The 25,962-nt window shown below is 36.1% G+C and overlaps 1 protein-coding gene across 1 annotated transcript in view; it reads right to left on the bottom strand.

Annotated features, from left to right (window-relative positions):
* LOC126598854 (ferredoxin-dependent glutamate synthase 1, chloroplastic/mitochondrial) overlaps nucleotides 1-20,002 on the bottom strand; it is a 28,123-nt gene extending 8,121 nt beyond the window's left edge. Inside the window, exons 1-20 of the mRNA XM_050265217.1 lie at nucleotides 19,503-20,002; nucleotides 15,234-15,546; nucleotides 13,043-13,485; nucleotides 12,811-12,942; nucleotides 11,689-11,787; nucleotides 11,171-11,241; nucleotides 9,724-9,820; nucleotides 8,539-8,631; nucleotides 7,315-7,460; nucleotides 6,288-6,447; nucleotides 5,853-5,963; nucleotides 5,530-5,745; nucleotides 5,037-5,194; nucleotides 4,451-4,580; nucleotides 3,968-4,026; nucleotides 3,696-3,801; nucleotides 1,189-1,285; nucleotides 706-821; nucleotides 356-553; nucleotides 119-229 (exon numbers count right to left, since the gene is read on the bottom strand). Of these exons, the coding sequence (XP_050121174.1) occupies nucleotides 119-229; nucleotides 356-553; nucleotides 706-821; nucleotides 1,189-1,285; nucleotides 3,696-3,801; nucleotides 3,968-4,026; nucleotides 4,451-4,580; nucleotides 5,037-5,194; nucleotides 5,530-5,745; nucleotides 5,853-5,963; nucleotides 6,288-6,447; nucleotides 7,315-7,460; nucleotides 8,539-8,631; nucleotides 9,724-9,820; nucleotides 11,171-11,241; nucleotides 11,689-11,787; nucleotides 12,811-12,942; nucleotides 13,043-13,485; nucleotides 15,234-15,546; nucleotides 19,503-19,796 (3,150 nt within the window). The 5' untranslated portion in view covers nucleotides 19,797-20,002. The remainder of the gene's footprint in view (nucleotides 1-118; nucleotides 230-355; nucleotides 554-705; nucleotides 822-1,188; nucleotides 1,286-3,695; nucleotides 3,802-3,967; nucleotides 4,027-4,450; nucleotides 4,581-5,036; nucleotides 5,195-5,529; nucleotides 5,746-5,852; nucleotides 5,964-6,287; nucleotides 6,448-7,314; nucleotides 7,461-8,538; nucleotides 8,632-9,723; nucleotides 9,821-11,170; nucleotides 11,242-11,688; nucleotides 11,788-12,810; nucleotides 12,943-13,042; nucleotides 13,486-15,233; nucleotides 15,547-19,502) is intronic.
* Nucleotides 20,003-25,962: the final 5,960 nt, after the last annotated feature.

Below are 25,962 nucleotides of genomic sequence, written 5' to 3' on the forward strand. Positions count from 1 at the left end.
ATTCCTATATATTGAAACAAGCTAGTAGAAGCTGTTTGCAGCTAGTGCCACAATGGATGTTTAAAATTATGCATTAGGCAGTCCATATTAAAGGAAATAAAATGTTCAATGTAATGACCTGCTTGATAGCACTTGTAGCAGTATCTCCATTTTGAAGACCCTTAAGATGTGGAAGGGTGGGAGAGTATCCATCAACGACATCTGTAAGTGGTTTCCAACGAATAGGATCCTGATGGATGGTCACACAATTTAGATTTTAAAGTTAGAATCGTCACTGAAACAATGAACCAATGACTAAAATAATACATTAAACGAAAACTGTTCATGGAAAGTGTAACAAAGGTGGACGCTTTACCTCACCACCTTCTCCAGAATTGGACTTTCCACCTATTCTATTCATTGCAATGGCAATAGCCTCGTGAGTTTCTCTTGAAATAGCTCCAAGTGACATCCCACCAGTGCAGAACCGTTGAACAATGGATACAGCAGGTTCAACTTTTCCAACAGGAATTGGAGTACGATCACTTTTGAACTCAACAAGATCACGAAGAACCTAAAGGTTGAATTAACAAGGTAAAGGTCAATATCAAATGAATTTTCTATTTTCAGTTCAAACCTCTACAATGAATTTTCTATTTTCAGTTCAAACCTCTACAATGAATAATTGAAAATGCACAAAAACAAATAAATGACTTGAGCACTCACATTTACAGGTCGGTTAGCTAAATGCTGTTGATAAACTGAAAAAGCACTTTCATTTTTTTGGCGGACAGCTTTGTGGAGCAATTTTGACATCTCTGGGTTGTTTCCATGATACTCCCCTTATAATAAAGAAATAAACATTGATAAGCTTAAGAACACAATTATTGCATCAAGCTATTACAGCAAGTGTTAAGGTGCTTTTAAAATATAGGAACACAAACTTATACCATTGGCTAAGTTTGAAATAAGTTGCCCTTACACCTTTTTCTTAAAGATGAAAATTTATGTTTAAAAAAATTGAGTAAACTACACAATGTTTCAAACTCAGCCAGCATTTTACACAATTAAAGCAAGAATATAGATTCTCCACTTCCACCTGGAGTTCTTGTTACCCAAATTTTTCACTTCTTTTATTAATAGTCTAGACACTAGTGAAGTAAGGTCACCAGTCACTGTCAAAACGTCTCCTTTGATAATAACAGTTACCTCCTGGCCTGAATTGTATAAATCCAAAATTTTCAAGTCTTTTAGCTGTATCCTCAGAGAAAGCCTTCACCCAGAAGGACAAAGTCTCCCTTGCAAGCTGTTCAAGAAAACAAAAATAATCATAAATAAATAAGTGGATATGTAGTTCAGAAGAGCATGATACTTTAAACACAGTATAGTTTCAACAGTCCCCTAGCAACCTTGTTGGGTTTTTTCCAGCCCATGATAAGTTGTCCTACGTCTATAAGGAATTATAGTCTCAGAGGATTAAGTTGTTTTCTCAATTGGAGTTGTTTTCCCAATTGGAGTTGTTTTCTCAATTGGAGAAGGATTCATAACTAGATTCCAATTAGGATTAGTAATCCTTATTGAAGAAGACCTTTATTATGTCTATATAAAGGGGCTATTGTACTAGTTTTGAGAAGGGAGCAAAACAATAAATTGTATACCACTCAAGGGATTAGAGTGAGAGAATATTGTAAAGTGTGCGAGAGAAAAGAAAACAGAGGTTATTTCTTGTTCTTGTTCTTCCAGGTTTTTCGTCAAGTCCTAGTTCTAGAGATTTGGCAAGATTATTGGTTGTACTCATTATTGATATAGTGAAAGATTGTTGTTGCTGTCCCATGGACGTAGGCACATATTGCCGAACCACGTAAATTCATGGTGTTATTTATCTTGGTTATTTGTGTTTTGATTTCCGGAGTTTGTTCTTGTTTTTCCCATTCTTAAACGCGATATTCTCAACAAGTGGTATCAGAGCCAGGTTTGGCTGATATCGGTTTAGAATGGAGGGTGCAACCTGCTGTAATTGGGTTACGTGGAAATCAAGAGGAGGACATGCTTTACTGAAGGTGTTAAGAGCAAGCCAGCAAGTATGTCTGATGCTGATTGGACCAAGATGAAGATGAGCGATGTTTTCTGGCAAAGAAGTCTATAGTTGCCTTTGCCAATGACTATGGGTATTGCGATCAGGGGGAGCCTGGTCAAGAGAAGTCTAATCAAGAGGTTCTTGGTTAATGAGCAGTTCGATCAAGGGGAGCTTGGTTATGGGTAATTCGATCAGAGGGAGTCTGATCATGAAAAGTTCGATCAATGAGAGTTTGGTCAAGAGGAGCAATCCTATTTTGGTATACCTTCCTCATGATATGGAGGGGGAGATTGTTGGGTTTTTTCCAGCCCATGATAAGTTGTCCTGCATCTATAAGGAATTATAATCTCAGAGGATTAAATTGTTTTATCAATTGGAGTTGTTTTCCCAATTGGAGTTAGTTTCTCAATTGGAGAATGATTCATAACTAGATTCCAATTTCTTCTCAATAAAAAAATAACTAGATTCCAATTAGGATTAGTAATCCTTATTGAAGAAGACCTTTATTATGCCTATATAAAAAGACCTTTATTATGTCTATATAAAGGGGCTATTGTACTAGTTTTGAGGAGGGAGCAAAACAATAAATTGTATACCACTCAAGGGATTAGAGTGAGAGAATATTGTAAAGTGTGCGAGAGAAAAGAAAAGAGAGGTTATTTCTTGTTCTTGTTCTTTCAGGATTTTCATCAAGTCCTAGTTCTAGAGATTTGGCAAGATTATTGGTTGTACTCATTATTGATATAGTTAAAGATTGTTGTTGTTGTCCCGTGGACGTAGGCACATATTGCCGAACCACGTAAATTCTTGGTATTATTTATCTTGTATATTTAAGAGGTCGCACTTGGTGCCATGGCAAGTGCCTTCGTCCATGAGCGGTAGGTCTCGGGTTCGAGACTTGGGAGCAGCCTCTCCATAAATGGGGGTAAGGCTAGCCGACATTCACCTCTCCCAGACCCTGCGTAAAGCGGGAGCCTTGTGCACTGGGTACGACCTTTATTTATCTTGTATATTTGTTTTTCGATTTCCGGAGTTTGTTCTTGTTTTTCCCATTCTTAAACACGATATTATCAACAAACCTAAGATTGGTTGCCCACTCAGATTCAACTATCGTGTTCTTTATCTCTTCCATGCGGAGCAGGTTTAGGGTTTAGGATTCAATTATTGTGTGATCTTTATCTTCCAATTAAACTATATAGTAGGAAGCTATATTCCTACCACTGTCTGTAAAATCCTTTGGAAGGCAAGTAGGTGTATCTTAATAAGTAAAACTTATATATCTACATAACCCCTAACTTTTGATAGCACTTTTAAAGGGTCTCCTTGTTCTCAAGTTGAAAGAAGAATGATTTGTCTTAGAAATGTAGCTGTAAATGCAACCTGTGTACATAAAGATAGTAACTGAGGTTTAAGATTATACTTATAGAACATTATTGTTCTTTCTACTTTTCTTGTTGCATTAATTCTCAATAACCAGAAGTATAAACATGTGGACAAGTCAGTACAGTGTGATCTGAAAATATATATATACCACAAAAAGTGAAATAAATTATTTATAGAATATAGATATAAATATTCATATGCATGGTGGTAGCAATGTCCAATCTGCAACCATTTTCAAGTTTTCCATGACTCTTACCTCATCAAAAGTTAATCCACCAATACAAGATATACTTCCACAAAATGCAAGATCAACAACCTCCTTCCCCAATCCATAGATCTCAAATATCTGTGCACCACAATAACTATATCCGAGAAAAAGGTAAAATAGATTTGTCAATTAACGAGATAAAACGAGGAATGAGATAAGTTAACTAAAGATAAAATACTTAGAGAGTGAAATTTAAATCAGAATTCATACCATAGAAAGAAAGATACAAACATAGAAAAAAAATAACAATAAACCAGTACCTTGAAAGCAACGAGATGCCCATTTTGGAAAGAATTTTAAGAAGACCAGCTTTAACAGCCTGAAACAGTGAAAAACAACCCATTTCTCAGAATAGCATCCTCAACGTGTGCAATGGAAAAGAGGTATACCTTGTCCATCATTATAAATGTATTGATAAACGCAAATTCCAGGAACAAAAATCAATCATGGCTCATTTAACTAATTACATTTTCAACCGGGTGATCCATAAATACAACGCTTAAGTGCTCTAGATCAGTTGTTGGATAATGCTTAGCATGTATAAGTCACCCCAAGAAAAAACATATAAGCGAAAAATAAGCTACTTCCAAGACTTAACCAAGTATGGGTTGCCAAAATTATTATCTAATTATCCATTAAAAGGGAATCAAATTGCCATAAGTAAACAAATCAAACTATACAAAGAATGCTTTCACTAGTACTCACAAACTTTACTTCTTATAAAGCTACTGTATTGTACTGACCTTGCAGAAATTCTTTTGAGCCTGTTCAATTGTTACAGTAGGCATCTTCCCATTACGCATTAAATTTACAGTTTTAGCACTCAGACGCCATTGCCGACACGTCTCTAATGCCAAGTATGGACAAATAGCACTGGAAAGACCATTCAAAATTGTTAAGAACTTTGAAATAGATAAAAGGTTAAGAAGCAGGACTATACAATTAGTCAAATTCATGCAATGAACATAACAAATGAATATGGAGATCCTTAAACTGCAGACACTACCTCCTCATGTAATGTTCATAATATAGAAGAGTCATTAACGTGGTTAATCCAAACATTCCCATATTTGTAAATGATCTGCTTTAATTTTATGGTCAAACTTCTCTTAAAAGGAAATATGTAATGTAAAGATGATTAGTATGGTAAACTACCAGGGTGGTGAAGCAAATGTTTCTGTATTAGACACATAACTAAAGTACATACACCTATAACTATATTTAAAATTACTATTATATATATTTTTATTGACAAAAGGCAGGAAAAAAGAAAGATGCAAAAGGACCAGATAATTCTTTCAGAAAGAATTCTCATGAAGGAGAAATGACCTTGCACCATATCCAATCAAGCAGGCAAACTGGTGAGTGCTAAAACACTGAGCAGTGTCTACTATGATAGAAGCTGACATTCTCAAGCCATTTTGAATAAGATGCTGATGAACAGCACCAACAGCAAGAAGGATGGGAATTGCAGGTCGAGTTGCCTCCTGAAGAAAAAGTAGAAAAGGCATGAGTGAATTGTTAACGATCTATCATCAACAGAGAACAAGTCCAATCTGATTACAAAAAGGAAAAAAAGTCGTAAATCTTTTAACATTGATTACCATGTTTTAGACAATAGATTAATTCATACTACTTGGTTACATTCAAAGCAAGACTTACCAAATTACAGTAAGGTCATTTTAAGAAAAAAGCTTCAAGTGAAATCATTACTCAACTTATTCCCACTGTATAGGGCAACGTCACATCAAGCTCAAAACTGGTTGAACAAAGAAAAACAAATTTTGCATGAATGCAGAAAGAAGCTAAATTGATTCCTTACCAGCTCATCAGCCCGATCAGAAAGCACAAGCAGTTGGCAACCATTTTGAACAGCTTCATCAGCAGCTTCACAAAGCCTATATAGAGTCTTTTCCAAGGAACCATCAACCCCTTTATGGATATCAAAAAATGTAGGTAAAACTTGGGGTTTCAACTTGGCATCCTTTAGCAACAAATCAAGTTCTCCTTCATTCAGAACAGGACTAGACAAGATAACCTGATCCAGAACATAAAACAAATTTTAATTCACAAGAAATCTCCATTTCAACAACATTATAGTTGCCATAACATATAACTGAGGCAAAGTGGTACATGCTAACAAACCTGCGATGCATTTTCAGGTCCAACCTCCAAAATATTTTGTCGCTTTCCAATGTTGATTTCAAGAGACATAACTAAACCTTCTCGAAGAGGATCAATGGCTGGATTTGTAACCTGCAAAGAAGGAAATGAAAAAAGAAAGAAATATGAAATTAACATTAGAAAAAAAAAACTATTCTTGCAAAATAAAAAAAATAACTATAACATCATCAAATACATAATTATTCATTATCCTCAACAAATTTACAGAAAGAACATACAGACCATAACATTATGAATCATTTGTATGATGCGGTTGAGAAATGATCCCTTTACATTTTTCAGGACTTTTACAGTTTGAACTAATGAAGTTCCTCAAGCAATAGATGACAATATGACTAAAGGACTATCTTCAGTTCGACTAGGGTAAACCATTGCTTGAAACTGTAAGTGACAGACCTGTGCAAACCGTTGCTTGAAATAGTCATAAAGCATATGTGGCCTCTGAGATAATATTGCCAATGGAATATCGTCACCCATACAAAATGTTGGCTCCTTCCCTTGTGAAGCCATAGTCTCAATAACCATTTGTACATCCTCACTGGAGTAGCCAAATGCCCTGCAACAGAAGTGTCGAATGTTTAAGTCCCATTCATGAAAGTAATTATGTACTAACGATATTCAAAGTAAAACCTTGCCCACCGAAAATACTGGAGACGTCAATGAAATAGACCCAATAAAATCAAAAGTAATCAGTGAACAAATGGACACCAATAAGATGCTTCACAAAGAATCATTTAATCCATTCCGCTGCCATAAACTCAATACCATCACTTGGTTCCTATTCTCTACTGCTCATAAAAACTAAACCTAAACATTTGCTCTGAGGTTTTAGCACAAATATTCAATTCAACAGAATAAGCAAAATTCGATGTCTACATTTTGTGTACCCTTCAGTATTAGTACTTTTTAAAAGGAAATACCTACGGCTAAGTAATTGCTCTACATCTTACAATGCAAAAAGATGACAAAACAGCTCCAAACCTTGACAAAAGGTGTCCTTCTTGGAAAGAAGAAAGTAACCAAAAGAACAATATATTTACTGCTACATTCATTTGTTCTTGACAATTTCACAAGCAGAACACACCACCTCCCCCCACCCCTTTCTTCCCACCCCGGTACCATGCGAGCTTATGCTTGTAAAATAATAGAAATGTCCGCAGCAGAAGAGATAATATCTAACAGTATTGGAGAATGAGAATACATTGGTATGCTTCAACCACAGTACATGATATCCCATAGAACAAGAATAAAACTATAAATTATACATACCACATATCAGTTACAGTTATCAGCAAAAAAGCGTGCACATGATAGAAATTAAGTATGAACATCAATCATGTACACTATGGCAGCATAAAATCATGGCAACATTACCAATGAAATTTCTACCATATCTGAATAGCCGGTGAAACAGAAGACTCACTGTTGCCGTCTTAGTATTGCATCATTTTCTGCAACTGTGGCTGAAAGGAAGTTCGCAGCCTTCAACGATCGCATGTTTTCCTGTAGCCACTTTCCATATGGATTTGACAAAGCTACACGCTTTTTAACTTCCGTGTTCTCATAAACCTGCAATTTGAAGTGCTTAAGATTTAACATAAGCTCTAAAACAACTTAAGCATAGATAATGAGTGCCACAGCTGAAAAATAAAAGAAAATTAGAATTTGATAAATGTGAAACAGGAGTCATGCACTCCTAAGGTCCTCATTTTGAGGACCTGTGAGAATCAAATGGATATTAGCCACAAGATTATAATAGTTTATATCCAAAGGCTTAAATTATTTGACACCTTAATAAAGCAAAATAAGAAAATGAGTTTTCTAATGGTTCATAGATTTTAAGTTGGTATTGCTTTATTAAGTGTCAAATACTTTAAGCCTTTAGATCTAAACTAATATAATCTTGTGGCTAATATGCATTTGGTCCTCACAGGTCCTCTAAATGAGGACCATAGGAGAGCAAGACTCTGCGAAACAGATGCATCATACACTTTTGTGTTCTCATGACAAAAAATATGAAATGCTTAGGCCGAACACAAAAATAAAGAAACACATTGTACACAAGCCAGTTCTAATTTCATTTTCTTACTATTTGAAAGAAAGAATTGGAGTAGTTAAACCGATAAGTTGCAACTGCACATTTAACTGGGATCACTGTTTTGAATCGTGATAGCATAACGATCGCAATTTGTGTCCCATAATGCGTAATGGAAGCCATGACGCGTAAGCTTTTTGGGAATAGAAATATAATAATAACAATTCCTAAAATTGTATAATAAAGACATACCTGACTAGGGTTACTCGTCCTGTGCATCATTTATTCTGTAGAATAGCATTCTTTGAAGAATTTGCATACTTTTTAAACAATGATGATTTTATCTAGGTCAATTCCTTTATTTTCTGTAGTTCAATTGGGATATGAAAACAAAAATTCATCACAGTTACTCCCAAAATCCATCTAATTGCAGCACCAAGGAAAGACAAAACCAAATGTTGTACAAACTTGACCTATCACTAAATCCACATTACTACCATTTTAGAACTAAATGTTCATCACAGTTAAATACAAAACAGAAATCCTGTAGGAAAAACAAAGCAACAGAATCGAAAAAGAAAAAAAAAACTAAGTGCTGCACAAAGTACAAACCTGACCACTTATTAAATCAGCAGCTATCATCATTCCAGGACCTAGACGACCTTTCATTGTAATTTTAGAATCATCCACAGGTACAACACCAACCTGAACAAGATAATAACAGCTTCAGATGTTTACCACATCACATCAAACATATTGTTCATGCAGCCTTGGAACAAAAAGTATCTATTATTGTGCAACTATGGAGAATGAAGGACACAACTAGGTCTCTAGTCAAATGTTTTTTAAGTGAAGTAAATAAGTTAATAATGCACCACTAAATAGCTCCCACCAACAACAGTTATTACACTGAAAAAAGGACAGTCAAGCACCAAGCAAATAAAAGAAAAACATTAGCCAAAAAGAACACTATATTAAAAGAGATACTGGCTTCCCAATCCATGTTTACACTGAAGAAAGAACAGCCTTTGAATCCAGAAGTGAATGACGCCCAAAGAAATCCACCACCTCCATATCTTTTTACTCTTAAAAAATGAAACTATTTCTTTAAGACCAAGCCACCAAAAATTTTCCTTCCCCCAACACTAAAAATTCAACCCACATCCAGAAGCACAAAACCTTTCCAAAAAATGAAGAATGACAAGAGCATGCTACCACCCAATTCATATAGCCGCCTAAAATAATCTTAAAACCACTGGACAATAAAGGAAAATGTGTTTCATACTCTTAGCAGCTCCATTGCACATAGGGGCACCCATTAAGGAGAAAGAAAAACTGAAGGCTCTAACAAACATTCACTCCCCCATGAGCAAACACCAAACTCTTAGGTACTGAAACTGGACTCATTTTTCATCTACTCCCTAAGCGTTACTGTTCTAAACAGAATTAATAGCGTCCTTTTTTTCCCGGTTAATTGGTTAGTATTTCTACACACTACTAATACTTCCTGGAGACTTTGAATTCAAACATTAACTACTATAAGTGAGTGACTCTTAGACTATCATTAGCAACTAGACAAAATTAACTTAGGCTATCTTTGTATTGTTCTTTTTAATGAGTTGTTATGTTTTGATTCCAAATAAAGGAATAAAGGTTTATCAATTATCCCAATCATTCTCAAAACCCAATTTAATCTCAATCATCAGTAGAGAGCCAGTGGCATGAGCCAAAGTTGTCCAAGCACTCATGTTTTGTCAAACATCAAGAATTTCAAGCAACAAAGGAAACAGCGCGCACCTCAGATGCAACATATACAACATTATCAGATGTCCTCCAATACCTAGCCGGGCGAAGACCATTCCGGTCAAGACAGGCCCCAACTGTTTTTCCATCACTGTACCACATGAGTTAGAATAGCAACAATCAGAAAGAAAAACTGTTCATTAAAAAAAATTGCAATGCAAATGTGATTCAACATCAACAGTAAGATATTCTTCAGTCTTTCACAGTTCTTTTAACAAAGTGCATAGTGAAACATTTATAGAAAACACCAAGCAATATGGTCAGCAAATATCATTGATCCAGAGACTTGCATTTGTCACATAACCATACTACTGTACAAAGAAAATTTTTCATCAAATCAGATTCTACAAAGCAATAGGAAAACAAAGAAAAGACCTACTTTCACCCCTCATTTATGGTAGTTTACTACCCAAGGATGAAAGTATTGGTGTCCATGGAAAACTGATCCGGATTCGTATAAATATTAATAATCCAGATTTATGTAATTATCAATGAAAACGTCTGTAAAAGTAATGAAAATGGCAAAAGTTTTCATATAAGCATGGAAAACATGAACAATAGTTTGAGTTATACCAGACCAATCAACAATGAAAGAGTTAAACATGTAAAAATTATATAGCAGTATCATCAATTATGTCATTATAAGCATATGAGATCTTGCTGCTGCCCATGTCATAATTCAGGAATTAGCTGCAGAGTTAACTGCTGCCTTCGAACAAAGCTGTTGAAGGAATTTGAACATAAAAAATGAATAAATAAAAAGTACCACTGGAATTTCAGTAAACCCAAGGAAAATGAGGTAGAAAGCCTCAATCTCTCCACTAAGACAGAAATTTCAACAAAACGGTAGAAGGATGTCAACTCTATTTTCAAAGTTTGGTGATCTCAAAAAAAAAAAAAAAAACCCATAAATTGTCCCATATTTTCATTCTGGTAAGAATAGAATATACTTCTCAAACAAAAACTAAGACTAAAGAACCACGTGATCTCCTAGCCAATTTCTGATACCCTAAATCTCTCACCATGCACATCAATATGAAATTGATCATTAGCCACTAGTTGCAATCTAGAGGTATGTAATAAGAATTCTTGTACGATGAAGGAAAAGAAACACTACACTAGCTAACATGGATAGTGTTAAATTATTCTTATGCCACACAATGAAATAGCTTTTAATTAAACTATACAAAATGAGACAATAAAACAACAACAACAAAGCCTTTTCCCACTAAGTGGGGTCGGCTGTATAAATCCTAGAACGCCATTGCGCTCGGTTCTGTGCCACGTCAAATTTTAATTAAACAATACAAAATGAGACAATGCTCCAATTTAATCCATGCATTCTTTAACGTCAAATTTTCATATGCTTTTAGTTATGTAGAGCCTAACAAGGCATCTACCTGTTCTTTAATATGGTGTACACCGACTTTGGAAACTTTACCTGAATAACAGTAAAGCAGGTCCATCCCAAGCCTCCATCTGACCCTTGTAATAGTCATAAAAATCAATCACCTAAAAACAAAAACAAATTAAGTATAAATATAGCATAACCAGAAGGCAGGATAACTTCTGGATCCTACCGGTTTGGTTCAGGATGCAATTTGTTTAGCTGTTTATTTTAGAAAGAAACTAATTTATTGCAATAAACAATAAAACAACAAAGAAAAAGTAGTCAAGCAGACCACTGAAAGAAAACGGAAAAGCAGAAGAGAAACAAACCCCTCCTAAAAACCGAAAAATGGATAGTTATAACAGATTAGAGTACCTAAACCTCATGTGGAATCTAAGGTTTAGTTCCACTATGGTTTCACCGAAAAGGTCAAACAAATGAACATGAAGATGATCAAATGTAACAAAAAAATTAGTCATGAACCATAAGTAAGAAAAGAAAGAAAAACAGCAATGCAACATGCATTTTTATTCCCTTTAAACCAAATGGCGAACACCAACTTAGATTACCTCAGGATATTTTACCGACAAAGTCGGGTGATTTTTGTATCCCTCTGGGACAAGAATCATTAGAGCCTCCTCAGCACTGCGGCCACTTCTTAATAAGAACTAAGCACACGCATGAAAGAAAGAATGAAAGGCAATAAGTCAACTAGATAGAAAAAATAATTATTGAGAAACAAAATAAATGCATACAAGTTTAATTGGTCAAAAGATGATGTATGTTTCAAACAACACAAACACAAAAGAAGATGAGCAATTGAGCCTGAATCAGCTGAGGAACCAAGCTATAGAATATAGTAATGAGGAGCAGACAGATAACCATAAATTTATATGGATAGTTCAAAAGTGAAATCAGGTTTTTCTTTTACAAAAATAATACCATAAATAAATAGAACCAACACACATCCACAAACTGTTTTACTTGCTAGTAAATTTCAGAAGACATTTTTCGTACTATAGATTCCTTGGTTATCCGGCAACCTGTAAGGTCAAGATTTTTAATAGCCTAAATACAAGAAATCCATTGAGACAGTAAAGTTTATGGTATTATTAAAAAACAAGCAATAGTCCATTATTAAAAACCAAAAGAAATGGAAGGATCAGAATGAGTTGGGAGCTTATGTCGTGTACTCAATGAACTAAACATGATCATCAAAACTCACCAACAAAAACAAAAAGGATTCGGGCACGGCAACCCTTTAATAATGTAGGAAGAACTAGAAACTAATTACATGTTTAGGTATTAGATAAAAAATGAAGAAAATATAATTGGGCTACGGGATTCTGCACCCAGACATCATACTCATAACGCAAAAAAGATTCTCTGAACTCAACACATTACCTAAGTTTTATCCTTAAAAGACGTGGGGCCAAGCAATAAGCCTCCAAAAAGCTATAATTCAACCATGATTGGTTCTACTTCATTTCTTAAGACATGCTCGGCAATAAAATAGAAATATTGAACCCACTTATAGAAAGAGAACAAATAAAAAGGAAAAAATGGCCCATGTTACGAAATCCATTCAGAGATAGGTTAGTTTTATTTCTCATTGATTTATTTCCAGTAAGTTATCAAAAGAGAAAGCTGTATAAAATTATAAATAAGAGCTAGATATGTCAATTCCATACTTCGGCTGCACTGTCAAGATTTGCAGAGTCAGATGCCTTCGGATTGCCAAATGGGCGAATTTCATTTTCACGACCATTCCATACAGGTGATTTCAATGAGGCTTCACGAGATTGCATCCAGTTCAAGTTTCCCTGAACATAAACGTGGTGTCAACTTAAAAGAAAAGTATACTTATATAACCAATTTAGAAATTATTATCTAGAAATCTTATGATGTTAAAGAAATGAAAACCTGTATGGTATTAATCTCTCCATTGTGACCAAGTAACCTCATTGGTTGTGCAAGGGGCCACCTGGGAGTGGTATTTGTGCTATACCTCCGATGATAGATGGCAAAAGGGGATTTATACAGGTCACTTTGGAGGTCAGAATAAAATAAACCAAGAACTTCTGACCGGAGCATTCCCTTGTAAACTATTGTTTGATTGGACAAAGAACAGAAATAAAGCTCATTTCCCCAACTTTCTGAGCTTGCTGCTCTCTCGATCAACTTTCGGCATATGTACAGTTCCCTTTCAATGTCCTCAACATTTTCCTCTTTAACAACTTTAACAAATACCTGTTGTATGCTTGGCATTGTTTCTTTTGCATAGTAACCAACTAAAGAAGTATTCACGGGAACAGGTCTCCATCCAAGCACTTCAAGACCCTCTTGTCTAAAAATATTCACAACAACTACGAAGAAAATAGAATGTACAGTCAAACAACAGATAATCTGAACAAACTGAATTTATCTCAGAAATTATAGCAAAACTAAAATAACAGAAACTGATAGATAACTAGACAGATTATAAAAGATACAGGTAGGAAAGCTAGGCCTAGATAAAGATAAGTAGGTATGCTTCAAATTAAGTTAGTAGCACCATTGTAAGTAATAAGAACTCACTCATATAAACTTGTATTTCTTTCTTCTTTTTTGAGAAGAAATAATAAAAATTTATTAAAACAACAGAAGGAATTACAACAAGTGGATAAGAAATCCACCAAACTAGCTTAAGACATTTCAAGTAGGACTACTTTACAAAGCTGAACCAAACTCATTTTATGGTTGAGAACGCATCCATCACTATATAAGAAAGAGAATAATCCCTGAACTCATTCGAAACTGAAGCCCAGTGAGCTGCCCAATATCTTACCCTAGTAGTCAACAAAGCATATTGATAAGCATCGGTACGAATATATTTTAAGAAACAATGAGGACCCATTTCTTATCTCCATTGCTAAAGTTTTCCTACATTTTATTCCTAAATCTATATTGGTCAGTTGCTCAAAGAAATTACAATGGAAAAAAAAAAAAAAAAAAAAAAAAAAAAGTTTCATATCTAATCAAATCAATTTTTTTGAAAATTCAGGCATGTGGAAATAAAACCTCAAAGGGCCTATGGAAATCATGAGTCGTAACCCAACCACACCTTACAGAACCTAGAGAATGCATCTGTACTCTATAAGCCTGAAACATTTCATCAAGCAAACTTTTGATAGACATGTGACCCAACAATTGCACCTTATAGAACCTAGAGAATACATCTGTACTTTATAAGCCTGAAAAGTTTCATCAACTATCAAGCATGTTTTTGATAGATGTAGTATTTGTTAAACAAGCATGTTTTTTATAGACGTAGTATTTGTTAAACGATCAGTACAGTGTCTTCTTTTCTTTCTCCTCTTCTAGAAGATCAGTACATCGTCTTCTTTTCCTACCCCTCATGCTAGAAGATCATACAAAAGTTTGTTTCAGTCTCTTCCGCAACATTTAAAGCAATGTAGAAGGATCCCAGATCACCCATCATGCTTATTCAATGTAAGGGCAGAAACCAGATACAAAAATCCTGACCACATGGCTGGATTAGCTAGCTTTGAAGCTAATAGACTATCCAAACTCACTAAACTAGTGTATGGTTTGCAAAAGGCTGACAATAATAATGTGGAGGACTCATAATTGAATTTAAGAGGATGGTGTAGTAGTACCCACCAAATGTACAAATCTTTACCTGGATCACACAAACCTAAATACTTAATATATGATTCAAAGCACGGTTAATCCCCATAGTGGAGTGCTTTGTGTAAAACAGAGTAAGAACATGATGTTAATGTCTTCTAGCATTGCAATTTCACAAGGCAACATTAAGCCCAGTTGTTAGTTATGTTCAGAGTGGTGTGGGTTTGTCCTTGCCAATAGAAAGATTCGTGAATTTAAACCAACAAAAAGGCAGACTCATTGCGTCGTACCTAAATCATAGATAATACCTAAATCATCATGATACCATAAGAAAAATTATCTTGGTTGGGGCAGGAGCTTGACTTGCTTAAAAATAACTCATGCAGAACCTAACCAAAATTCAAGAATGATACACATTCTTGTACCAGTGAAAACAAAAAGAAATTATTGCAACCCACTTAATTCAAGGATTACAAGAAATCACCATTTTTGGCTTCTTTCATAAGGTTGTCATCTTGTGGTAGGAAAACCATTCCAACACCGGTGTGCAACTTGTCAAAGGAAGCAATTCCTTGCTTGTTAGCCCAATTGTCAAATAGATCCCAGGGGATTGAACTCATCAATCCCGAACCATCACCAGAGTCATTATCTGCTCCACAGCCCCCACGATGTTCCATGCAGCCAAGGGCTGTTAGAGCATCTTCAACAATGCCATGGGATGCTTTGTTTTCCAAATTGGCAATAAATCCAACTCCACAAGCTCCTCTTTCTGATATTATATCTTGCAAGTCTGCAACCTGTTGAACATGGAAGTTAGATTTCCCAGAAATAAGGGCTTCCAATAACTTATTCAGAATGCATGGTAAAGAACTATCACACCAAAAACAACGTATGTGAAAACGAACAGAACGTCCAAGTTTCTGACAACTTTCATGAAAGACAATAAACTGTCATGAGATCAGTCTCTCCTTCTTACTCGGTCCTCATGACGATTGAAAAGGACATTATCCTGCACCACCAATGACATAATTGAGGCCATAGGGGTCATGCCTCCCCCCTTCCTCCCAACCCAAGATTTCACAGCTCGCTTGACACCATAACTATGGGATAACTGTATTTCACACAAATGCTACTCGTACAAAACTTACAGTACATAAATGAGGATGCGTATAACCTTGTAACAACTTAATTTCTGGCATTAACAGTAAAATTTGGTTGTGTGATTACATTTCTGCCCCATATTTCTTATTCATGTTCTGTTTTAATTGGAGGGTTAATTTGGTAATTTCATAGGGTTTTGGTTGACAATGAGTGTTTTATTAATTAGTAGATATATATATCTATATATATATATAGAGAGAGAGAGAGAGAGAGAGAGAGAATGAAAAGCACAATGAGTACACAGCACACACATCCATCATATAAAAAATAACAACAACAACAACAACAACAAAGCCTTTTCCCACTAAGTGGGGTCGACTATCATATAAAAAATAAAAATCAGAAAAAACAAGGCAGAGAGACGATAGTGCAAGGAAGAGGTATGAAGCAGTTAAAACCCTACCCAAAATTTGGGTTTGGGAATTAAAAAAGAAAAAAAAACAAACAAAAAAAACCTGAGGCGCGCCTTCCACCGCCTAGGCGGCTCCGGCGACGCCTTCCGCCCACTCCTTCAAAACAGAGGCGGCAACCCTCACGCCCAGCCTCACAGGGCGCCTAGGCACCCCCTGAGGCCAGCCTTTTAAAACATTGCATTATATTTATACTGGGTAATATCCTGTGAACTTCATATATGGATTATTTTCGGAATAAATATTTTGTACAACAATTGTACAGCTTCAATTAAACAATTATTTTCCCATGCCTTTGAATGTACACAGAAACTAAATAACCACCCACTTGTGTATTAAAAACCCTACTATTGGTGTATCAAATATCAATGCTCACTTTTGTATCTTTCAACCAAAAAGCACACAGGTAACCACATTTATGTTTCATCGAAGTACAAAAAATATTATCACGAATTAATCAAATAAAAACACCAAAACTAGCAATGAAGGTATCACCTGAATAAAATCCAAAACTCTTTTACAATCCTTATCAACTATATTAAGTAAAGAAGCTACCCGTAATGTAAAAGGCAACCTAAAAACATAAATGAAAAGAATTTCTAGCCACCCCAAAGAATTAGTAAGAACAAAAGTCTAGCTTTAATATCAAAAAGTTGGTAGATCCTCCCTTCCAAAGAATCCTCTGCCGCCTAACCTCCCAAGTGACGTAACAATCGACCAAGTGTGCTCCCCAAATCTGACATCCGAAAGAACACTCAAAAACCAAAAATCAAACATGGCATCACCCAAGTCATGTCAAAGAAAGAGGATGCATGCACAGCTCCAAGTCCCCAAGGCACTATATAAGCAAATGATTAACTGATTCTCCCTTTTTCTTACTAATCAGTAATCATAGGAGTTTCCCAATAAACACCACTTTCTGAGATGTATTCATGTGTCATATTTTAGTCATATGATCATGATATAACCTATAAAAGAGCCCAATAGTTCTCTTTACATCAAATTTGCATCCTTCCCACTTTTATTTTTATTTTTATTTTTACGAAAAAGAGAAGACGAAATTTAATTGCACAATTAATAAAAGTACATGAACAGACAAGATGTCCAAACTCCACAGAGGAAAATAAAACATCGAAACTCAACAACTCTACATCTTTTTGAAACTCCCTGAAATTAACTAACAGCAGCTTTCCAGCTAAGCCAGATAGAAAAAGAAAAATCACTAAATTGATCACATAATCTCCACATCTATATTCTAACCTTTCTTGGAAGCCAAGACGTGTAACCTAATTGGTGTGAGTCAGTGAGAGACCTCTTGTAAGAAGAAGCTCCGATTTCAAGTGCCACTTCCTCGAATGTAGTTGATAAGCAAGCAAAAAAAATTTAATGATCACATTTCTTATGTCACATACAACACTATAAGGAAGTCAACAAAATCTATTCATCCAAAACTCCTTTAAAAGTTGGTCTCCTATCCAAAACAATCCCCATAACTTCCAAATTGGAATAAACAAGTGTATTGTTAAGACACACATATAAAATACTTTTCAAATTTGCATCACCACACTGCACAGCTTACCCAAAAAGTAGAAGCCTTCCAATACCTATAATGAATTGAAAAACATTCAAGAATATACAAACATTCATTTTATTGTTCTATCCTTTTCGTATACCATTCCATAACTTTCTACCATGTCACTCTATGAGATTTCTCTTACACCATGCACCATAATCATCTCCACACTTGTTATCCACCACTTTTTGTAAAGACTATCATGTTGTGTGACATATCTCTATAAAACAAAAGGAACCTTACTAGAATTATTGGACAAAAGATTCCAAATCCAGACCCACTATCATTACGAGGGAAATGTTGATTGAAGATCCTTGTTTGATATTCCAATGGATTAGACTCAATGCTGAAACTTTAAGGACAATGAGGTTTATCCTTTATTTTGGATTAAATATTATCTCATGCTAACTTCTGATGTTATGGCACAAAGACTACCAAACACAATCTCGATGACTAAATTGTTATAATTTTTTTATCAATGAAGATTTGTTCAACAATAAAGGTAAAGGTCGTACCCAGTGCACAAGGCTCCCGCTTTACGCAGGGTCTGGGAGAGGTGAATGTCGGCTAGCCTTACCCCCATTTATGGAGAGGCTGCTCCCAAGTCTCGAACCCGAGACCTACCGCTCATGGGCGAAGGCACTTGCCATCGCACCAAGTGCGAAGATCTGTTCAACAATGAGAGCAAAAATACCACTAGACTACGAGCTAGTTGGTGATTGAACTGTTATTAATTGATCAATAGCTAACAGACATGATGATGAAACTAACAGCTATTATAGTGAGATAAATGCACTTGTTATTTGTTTATAACATATAAATCAATAGTTATCTCTCACTTTAAGTTTCAATAACTGTGTTTACGGTTTACCCATGTTGGGGCATTCTGTGATGATTAAAGTGATGGCAATTCTAATAATCAGCACTTGGAGAGAGAGAGAGAGAGAGAAAGGCGTATTTTATATGACAAGGGGCTCTGTGTGGTGCAGCTGAAGACTGAAGTGCTATATTCAGTCTTCTCGGCATGCATGCAGTAGAGGCAGATATATTTGCAGAGTATACAGAATGACTACACTCGTAAATGTAAATCGTGGCCAGACTGAAACTTTCGTCTCTTCGAGTAATATGGTTGATGTACTTGACGAAAATAAGCTCTAATAATCAAAACTACTGCCTCTACTCATGAGCAAAACCATTTGATAATCATATTCAACTAGAAGACACGAGTTAAATAACCCGGTACTAGGGTAACATCGAGAGCATTTTCTTTCTTTCTAAAACACTAGATTAATTATCCCCAAAATCAAAGACTTGTGAACTGTAAGTTTGTAACTGAAATCACAAATTCCGCTTTTCGGGAAAGTCAGAAAAAACATGGACGCTTGAATGCAATGAAAAATGGATACTATACTTCCATGAATGAAGCCAAACAAACACTACCGAGAAGGACCTGGAAGAACAACAAGCTCACGAATACCAAACAGCATAATACTGACAACTAAAACAGAAACACAAAACCCGTTTACAATATTCCCCGCAACCAAACAAACACTTCCTCCTCATCCTCCTCCTCTCAATAAAAGTGAGTGTGAAAGCAAAGCAAGCATACCTTAGGTTTTAAATCAGGAGTCATCGGAGCTGATTGATCCGAGGCAGCGGCGTCGCTGCTGCGTCCGACGTCAAGAACGGCGTTGACCGAGTGGCAGTTCCTGGAGACGAAATGAGGGAAGATGCGATGGTCGGAGGCGGCTCCGAATTTCCTGCGAGTCCGCTTCGATTTACCGCACAAGCCGACGAAATCGACGACGAAGAGTCCGTTCCGGGGCGGCTGGGTGGCGGGGGAGCGGCCATTGCTGGAGCAGTGAAGAAGCTGAGCAATCGGCGTCACCGACTGCAGAGCCATTGTTGGAAGCAGGCGCAGAGACAGAGAGCGATGAGAGAGAGAGGAGTGGGGGTTGAGTTTTAGAGAGAGAAAGTGTGATGAGGGAGAAGGAGGAGTTTGTGGAGAGTGAGAAGTGTGAGAAGTGTGGTGGTGGAGTGGATGAGGAGGGGATGAGATAAATGGGCGGGGCTCGAAGCGAAACCAACCACCCGCGTCTCATTTCACCTCACCTAGCTCGCTCTCTCTGGTTTGGTTGACTGGTTCCGTCGTTTTCCTTCTTTCGATGGGATCTGCTGTGTGCCGCTCCATGACTTGTACGGTGTTCCCTCTGCTCTTTTGAGTTTTTGACTTTTCGGTGTTCCCAAATCCCACTTTTGGTTGTGGGAGAACTGGGAGGGGCGGCTCGGACTTCAGAAGGACTTATTTCTATAAAATAGTAGGAATTGAATGGTCACTCAGTACTAAAATCTAATGATATTCTTCTTTATTGGTAAGTAAAAAGTTGTAGGTTTAATTCTCGCTCCAAATACGATTTTGAATCACATTATTATTAGCCCATTGTGAGGCTTAGTCCATCTTTTCACTTTCTTAATGTAGATAATATTGTTTATTAAAAATAAAAAATAATAAAATAATAAAAAGTAGGTATTGAAGGAAATGATATTTTATTATTGACCTATCCGTCTTTTACTTTCACTTGAACAAAACAAGACGAGCAAATGGAATTTAGTTGATTGTCCTAGGCCAATTCTAGAAATTTCATAAGTTTGAAATATTATTCTAAATCAAAAAATATGTCGTAACTCACAAGAAGTTTGAGCATTTGATATGAATATTTTAAGCTACGAGATTGAAATAGATTATCAAGAGGCATGACTAGGATAAGAAGTTGTAATGAACTTCCGTTTGTACCAGTTATCCTATTCATCATTATTTCATACTCGGCGATGTCCCTCTTTATTTCATCCCTCACCAATAGTAGGAGGGTTTGATGATGTGGTACATTTTAATACTATCTGTGTGCATAGCATGTGCTAAAATGTGTGCGTCATCAAGGACTAGGTATCATGAAGGCTCATCTTTTCTGATTGTGAAATCTATTATTACTTTATTAAGGACTTCTCCCTTTAATTGTACACATTGAGGATCTGCATCCTGAGCTTCTCAAACTCTATCAACAAGGATGGGTCGCTCCTTGATGGTCTACATCGAAGATTGCATCTGTGCTTTTCATCTTTGTCAACAGTGGAATGTAAATTGTTCGAATGGACACCAACTGCTTATATGATTTTTTACCAAGATTGTCGCCCATTACATTAGCTCTGCCAAGATGATACTCGATGGTGCAGCTGTAATCATTGATTTGCCTCACACTAGCATAACATATTGGTCTACCTACAAAGAATGGTCTACATCACACTAGCAGAACATAATGGTCTGTCTCATATGGCATGCGGCATACCCTTCTAGCTGCCTACAAGGGATCTCTCCTATAAATAGCGAAGTCCAACAGCGGAATTCGTAACCACCACTTACTACTCAGAATTCACTCTATTCTAGTTTCTCTCAAATTATTCTAACTTAGGCATCAGAGACTCTTCAATGGATGCCTCCTCATTTTTCTCGGATGTTCGTCAATTAGGCTAACAGAGTTTCTTGTTTTGCAGGTGGAGTTTCGTGATTTCAACCTTGTACAAAATTTATATCCACAAATCCAAACCGCTCAAGCCTTGATTCTTTTATGATATGAGAAATTATTTGACGCATGCACAGCCATCCAGTTTCTGCGCGAATGTTATGAGAGCACGCAACTATTTTTACTAATATAAAGATTTCATGAATCTAAAATTTGGTGGCTGGCATATATAGTATTATTTATCACTCATCTAAGCTGTGTAGCTTACCAAGTCTTGTCAACAATGCAGTATACCATCCAAGGTGTAGGATTTTTGTAGAATTAAGGCTGAGACTTCAAGTTTTTTAGTGATATTGGGGCAGTGTGCTCAGAGTTTAGGCTTCATACCCTTCAGGTTATTCTAATTTAATTTGATGCCTAGTTCGCTTGTGAACTAGAATTTCTTATTAGTTGTTATTTTGCTAATTATTCAATATAATTTATGTATGAGTTCCTTGTACAATGTGTTTGGTGTCAAAGCGTGACAAGAATAAATAAAAAGAATTTTAGGAGAAGCTGAAGCCATTGCCGAAGTGTGAAACGACACCATCCATGTCATTAGTTGAGAGCTCATGGTGTTATGGTTCTAGCTTCTTCGTCCATGAGTTTTGGGATCAAATTCGTCGGTCATCAACGACATTCAAGATGGTTATCATCATAGCATATCTGGATTAACAGATTGATGTTACCATACATGCAAGTTTCACGACATCACGGTGCTACTGTAGATGTGGCAAATGAATACATTGAATTGTTAATGGATACCCCATTAAGACCTATTTGATTTGATTTCACCTTACACTATCATCATCACTACAAATCTCACCTATATATTACAATGATATTAAATGAAACAAGTCTTAACGAGTACCCGTTAATAACTCATTGAGTTTATTTGTCATCTCTTATGCTCTGCTACTGCATTCGTCACAAAAAATTTCTCTCTCCTTCCCCAATGTAATATGAGTGTAATAGAAGAATAATAATTGTGTGGTGTGAGGACCCGTATTTTAATTCATGTATATCTATATATAAAGCCAATGGAAAAGATGAATAGTGATTTTGGTGTCACCAAGTTTCAACAAAAATATTTGGACAAAATGCCCCCAAGACAAAAAAAAAAAAAAAAAAAAAACTTCAAAGGCATCCCAAAATAATGCATCCAATAAGGCAAGGGCATTTTCATCATTTTAATAATATTTTTTAATAATTAATTTTTTTGTGGTTTAAAAAAAAAATTAGTATCTCACAATAAACTAGTAATAATGTGATTCAGTTTCTCTATTTTTAAACTCGTTCAAAACATCTGAAGAGGCGTGTAATGATGATTATAAAAAAGGTCATTCGCACGCGGATAATAATGTGATTAAATTAGTTGACAAATGATTTTTTTTTTAACAAACAATATTTTCTACACTAAGGGGGAGGGCTGGGCAAAACATCTTAAGATACATGTAATGCAGGTTATAAAAAAGGTCATTTGCACGCTGATAATAATGTGATTAAATTAGTTATCAAATGATTGTTTTTATTTTTAACAAACGATATTTTTTTGTTTTTTTTTTGTTTTTTTTTATAATTAGTATCTCACAATATGCTAGCAATAATGTGATTCAATTTCTCTATTTTTAAACATGTTTAAAACATCTTAAGAGGCGTGTAATGCCGGTTATAAAAAAGATCATTCGCACGCGGATAATAATGTGATTCAATTAGTTGTCAAATGATTTTGTTTTTAACAAACGATATTATCTACACTAAGAGGTTGGGGTGGGCTTAGCCTGCAATGAGTTAGCAATAATGTGATTCAATCAATTGTTTATTAAATATTATTTTCTCTATTTTAAACGCGTTCAAAACATCTTAAGAGGTGTATAATGCCGATTATAAAAAAAGTCTTTCGCACGCATCTACACTAAGGGGGAGGGGGTGAGTTAGCCTCACAATGGGCTAGCAATAATGTGATTCAATCAGTTGTTTATTAAACATTATTTTCTTTATTTTTAAACACGTTCAAAACATCTTAAGAGATGCGTAATACCGTTTATGAAAAAGGTCTTTCGCACACGGATAATAATGTGATTAAATTCGTTGTCAAATAATTGTTTTTTTTAACAAACGATATTATCTACACTAAGGGAGAGGGGGTGAGCTTAGCCTCACAATGAGCTAGCAAGAATGTGATTCAATCAGTTGTTTATTAAATATTATTTTCTCTATTCTTAATGTAAATTCTATAGAAGCCGATTTTATTATGAGGGGTTTCTTCTAGCATGATCTAAGATTATTCATTTACTTCAAATATTTGACTTTCTTTTTGTAAATTTACGCATATAAATACAGTTAAAACGTGTAAGTCGCATGTAACATGCCGTGATTCAAAAAATGTCTTCTGCACACGTGTGAGCACGTGCATGAAGACTCGTTTATTATAATTGCGACGACCTTGTATATTATATATATTTCTTACTTTTCATGTATGCATGGAGGCTATTAAATGACTAAGAGAATACTTGTACTAACATATTGCCCATAACTTTTAGTTATTGGTATAAAAGTTCATAAATTAACGAGCTGAGCTTGTGATAGATGAGGGAAATAATAGTATTATTAATTTTTTTTTTTGGCATACTTGTAAGGCATTTCGAGCTATTTCAATAAGAGAATTTTTTTTTTCAATTTTTCTTTTTGCACCAGGGGCGGGATTACTATTTCTGTGACAACCCATCCCTAGTTCTACGATTTTATAAATTTTAAAAGAATGAATTTACGAAAATGCCCTAGAGGTGAAGGTTTTGACTATCATTGACCAACGTGTAGAGAAACGTATGACTTATTCACTTAGCGCATTTGTGTAGTATTCGTTCGTACGAACGCAAAGGCGAAAACCGTTTGCGAGTCCGGATGATATCGGTATAGTTACGAACGTTTGAAGTTTTAAAACTACAAATTGTGGGAATTATTTAATTTCCACATGTGGGTTAAAGATTAAATTAGTTAAAATAAAGGGGACCAATTAGATTTTTAGAAAAAAAAAAGATGGATGGAAGCTGCCTGAGGGCAGCGAATGAGAGGGAGAAAGAGGAGAGTTTCAGGGGAGAAAGGAGAGAGTCTCGGCCAAGGGGAGGAGGAGAGAGAAATGAGGTGGCGAATGAGGAACCAGAGAAATGAGAGAAAGGAGAAAAGGGGAATGCCATCAAAACACTACCCCGACATATGCTACCCGCAACCCGGTTGTAGCCGGTGGGTTTCTCCAGCGAATTTCATCCTTTTTCTGAAGATTTGGGCCGGTCTACCACTCCTAATCATCATCTCGACCCTTCCTCTACCATTTTCACATCAAATTTGAGGAGATTCGATTCGAATTTGGGAAGACATGCACCAATGGGTGTGATGGCTTCGTGGTGGCAATCCATCAAATCCGAAGGTAAGTCCATCAACCACCACCACCAATAGGCTCATCTCAACCTCAAGAACAAAGCCCAAGCAGTGGTGGAGGCGTCGGTGTCACATCCCGGCCCGGGGCGGACCACTTCCCTGGCATACTCCACCACCGTAGCACGATATTGTCCGCTTTGGGCCCCGACTACGCCCTCACGGTTTTGTTTATGGGAACTCACGAGCAACTTCCCAGTGGGTCACCCATCTTGGGAGTGCTCTGGCCTCCTTCTCGCTTAACTTCGGAGTTCATACGAAACCCGAAGCCAGTGAGCTCCCAAAATGCCTCATGCTAAGTAGGGATGGGAATATACATTTAAGGATCACTCCCCTGGGCGATATGGGATGTTACAGTCGGAGTGAGTATGGAGGTCGAATCGAAGCACACCATCTTTAAGGTTTCCGGCAGGTTTGTGTGGAATTGAAGTTTTTCCCGGCCAAATTGGACTTGGCCACATGTATAAAACTTGCTCTACTCATTGAGATCTTCATTTCTATAAATTTTGGTAATTTTAAAAAATAGTCGAATTTTCTCGCAAGTCGCGACGGCCGACCGCCACCCTCGGTGACGGCCTGGCCAGTAGGCCGACGATGTTGTTTTAAGCTCAATTAGATGTTTTGATGTCATAATTGATATCCATATCATGTGGTTTGATTGTTTGAACTTAGTTTCATTACGATACATCACCTGACCTTTATATGAATCGATAATTCGTCTGGTTGATTGTCACCAAACTTTAATACATTATAGTACGTAATATTTGAGAACCATAAAAACTTACGGATCTGGAATCCGACGTATGGATCTTCCCGAATTGGATTTGTAAGTTCATAAAAATAAAATGTTGACCACCACTTGGTTTTGACAATTGGCGGAGATCCGACCGTTGGATCATAATGAAACATTAGGACGTGGTTCTAAGAACATAATGTGAATCTTTGGAAGTAACGGATTGGAAATCCGTGATGCAGATCTTCCGAAGTGAATTACATAGGAATGTGTTTTATGTAAATTATGTATTTTATCGGTAAGAACTTTAAGATGTAATTTGATAATTGTTCTAGGCGACATTG

Source organism: Malus sylvestris, chromosome 14 (genome assembly GCF_916048215.2).
Source record: "Malus sylvestris chromosome 14, drMalSylv7.2, whole genome shotgun sequence".
Classification (NCBI taxonomy): Eukaryota; Viridiplantae; Streptophyta; class Magnoliopsida; order Rosales; family Rosaceae; genus Malus; species Malus sylvestris.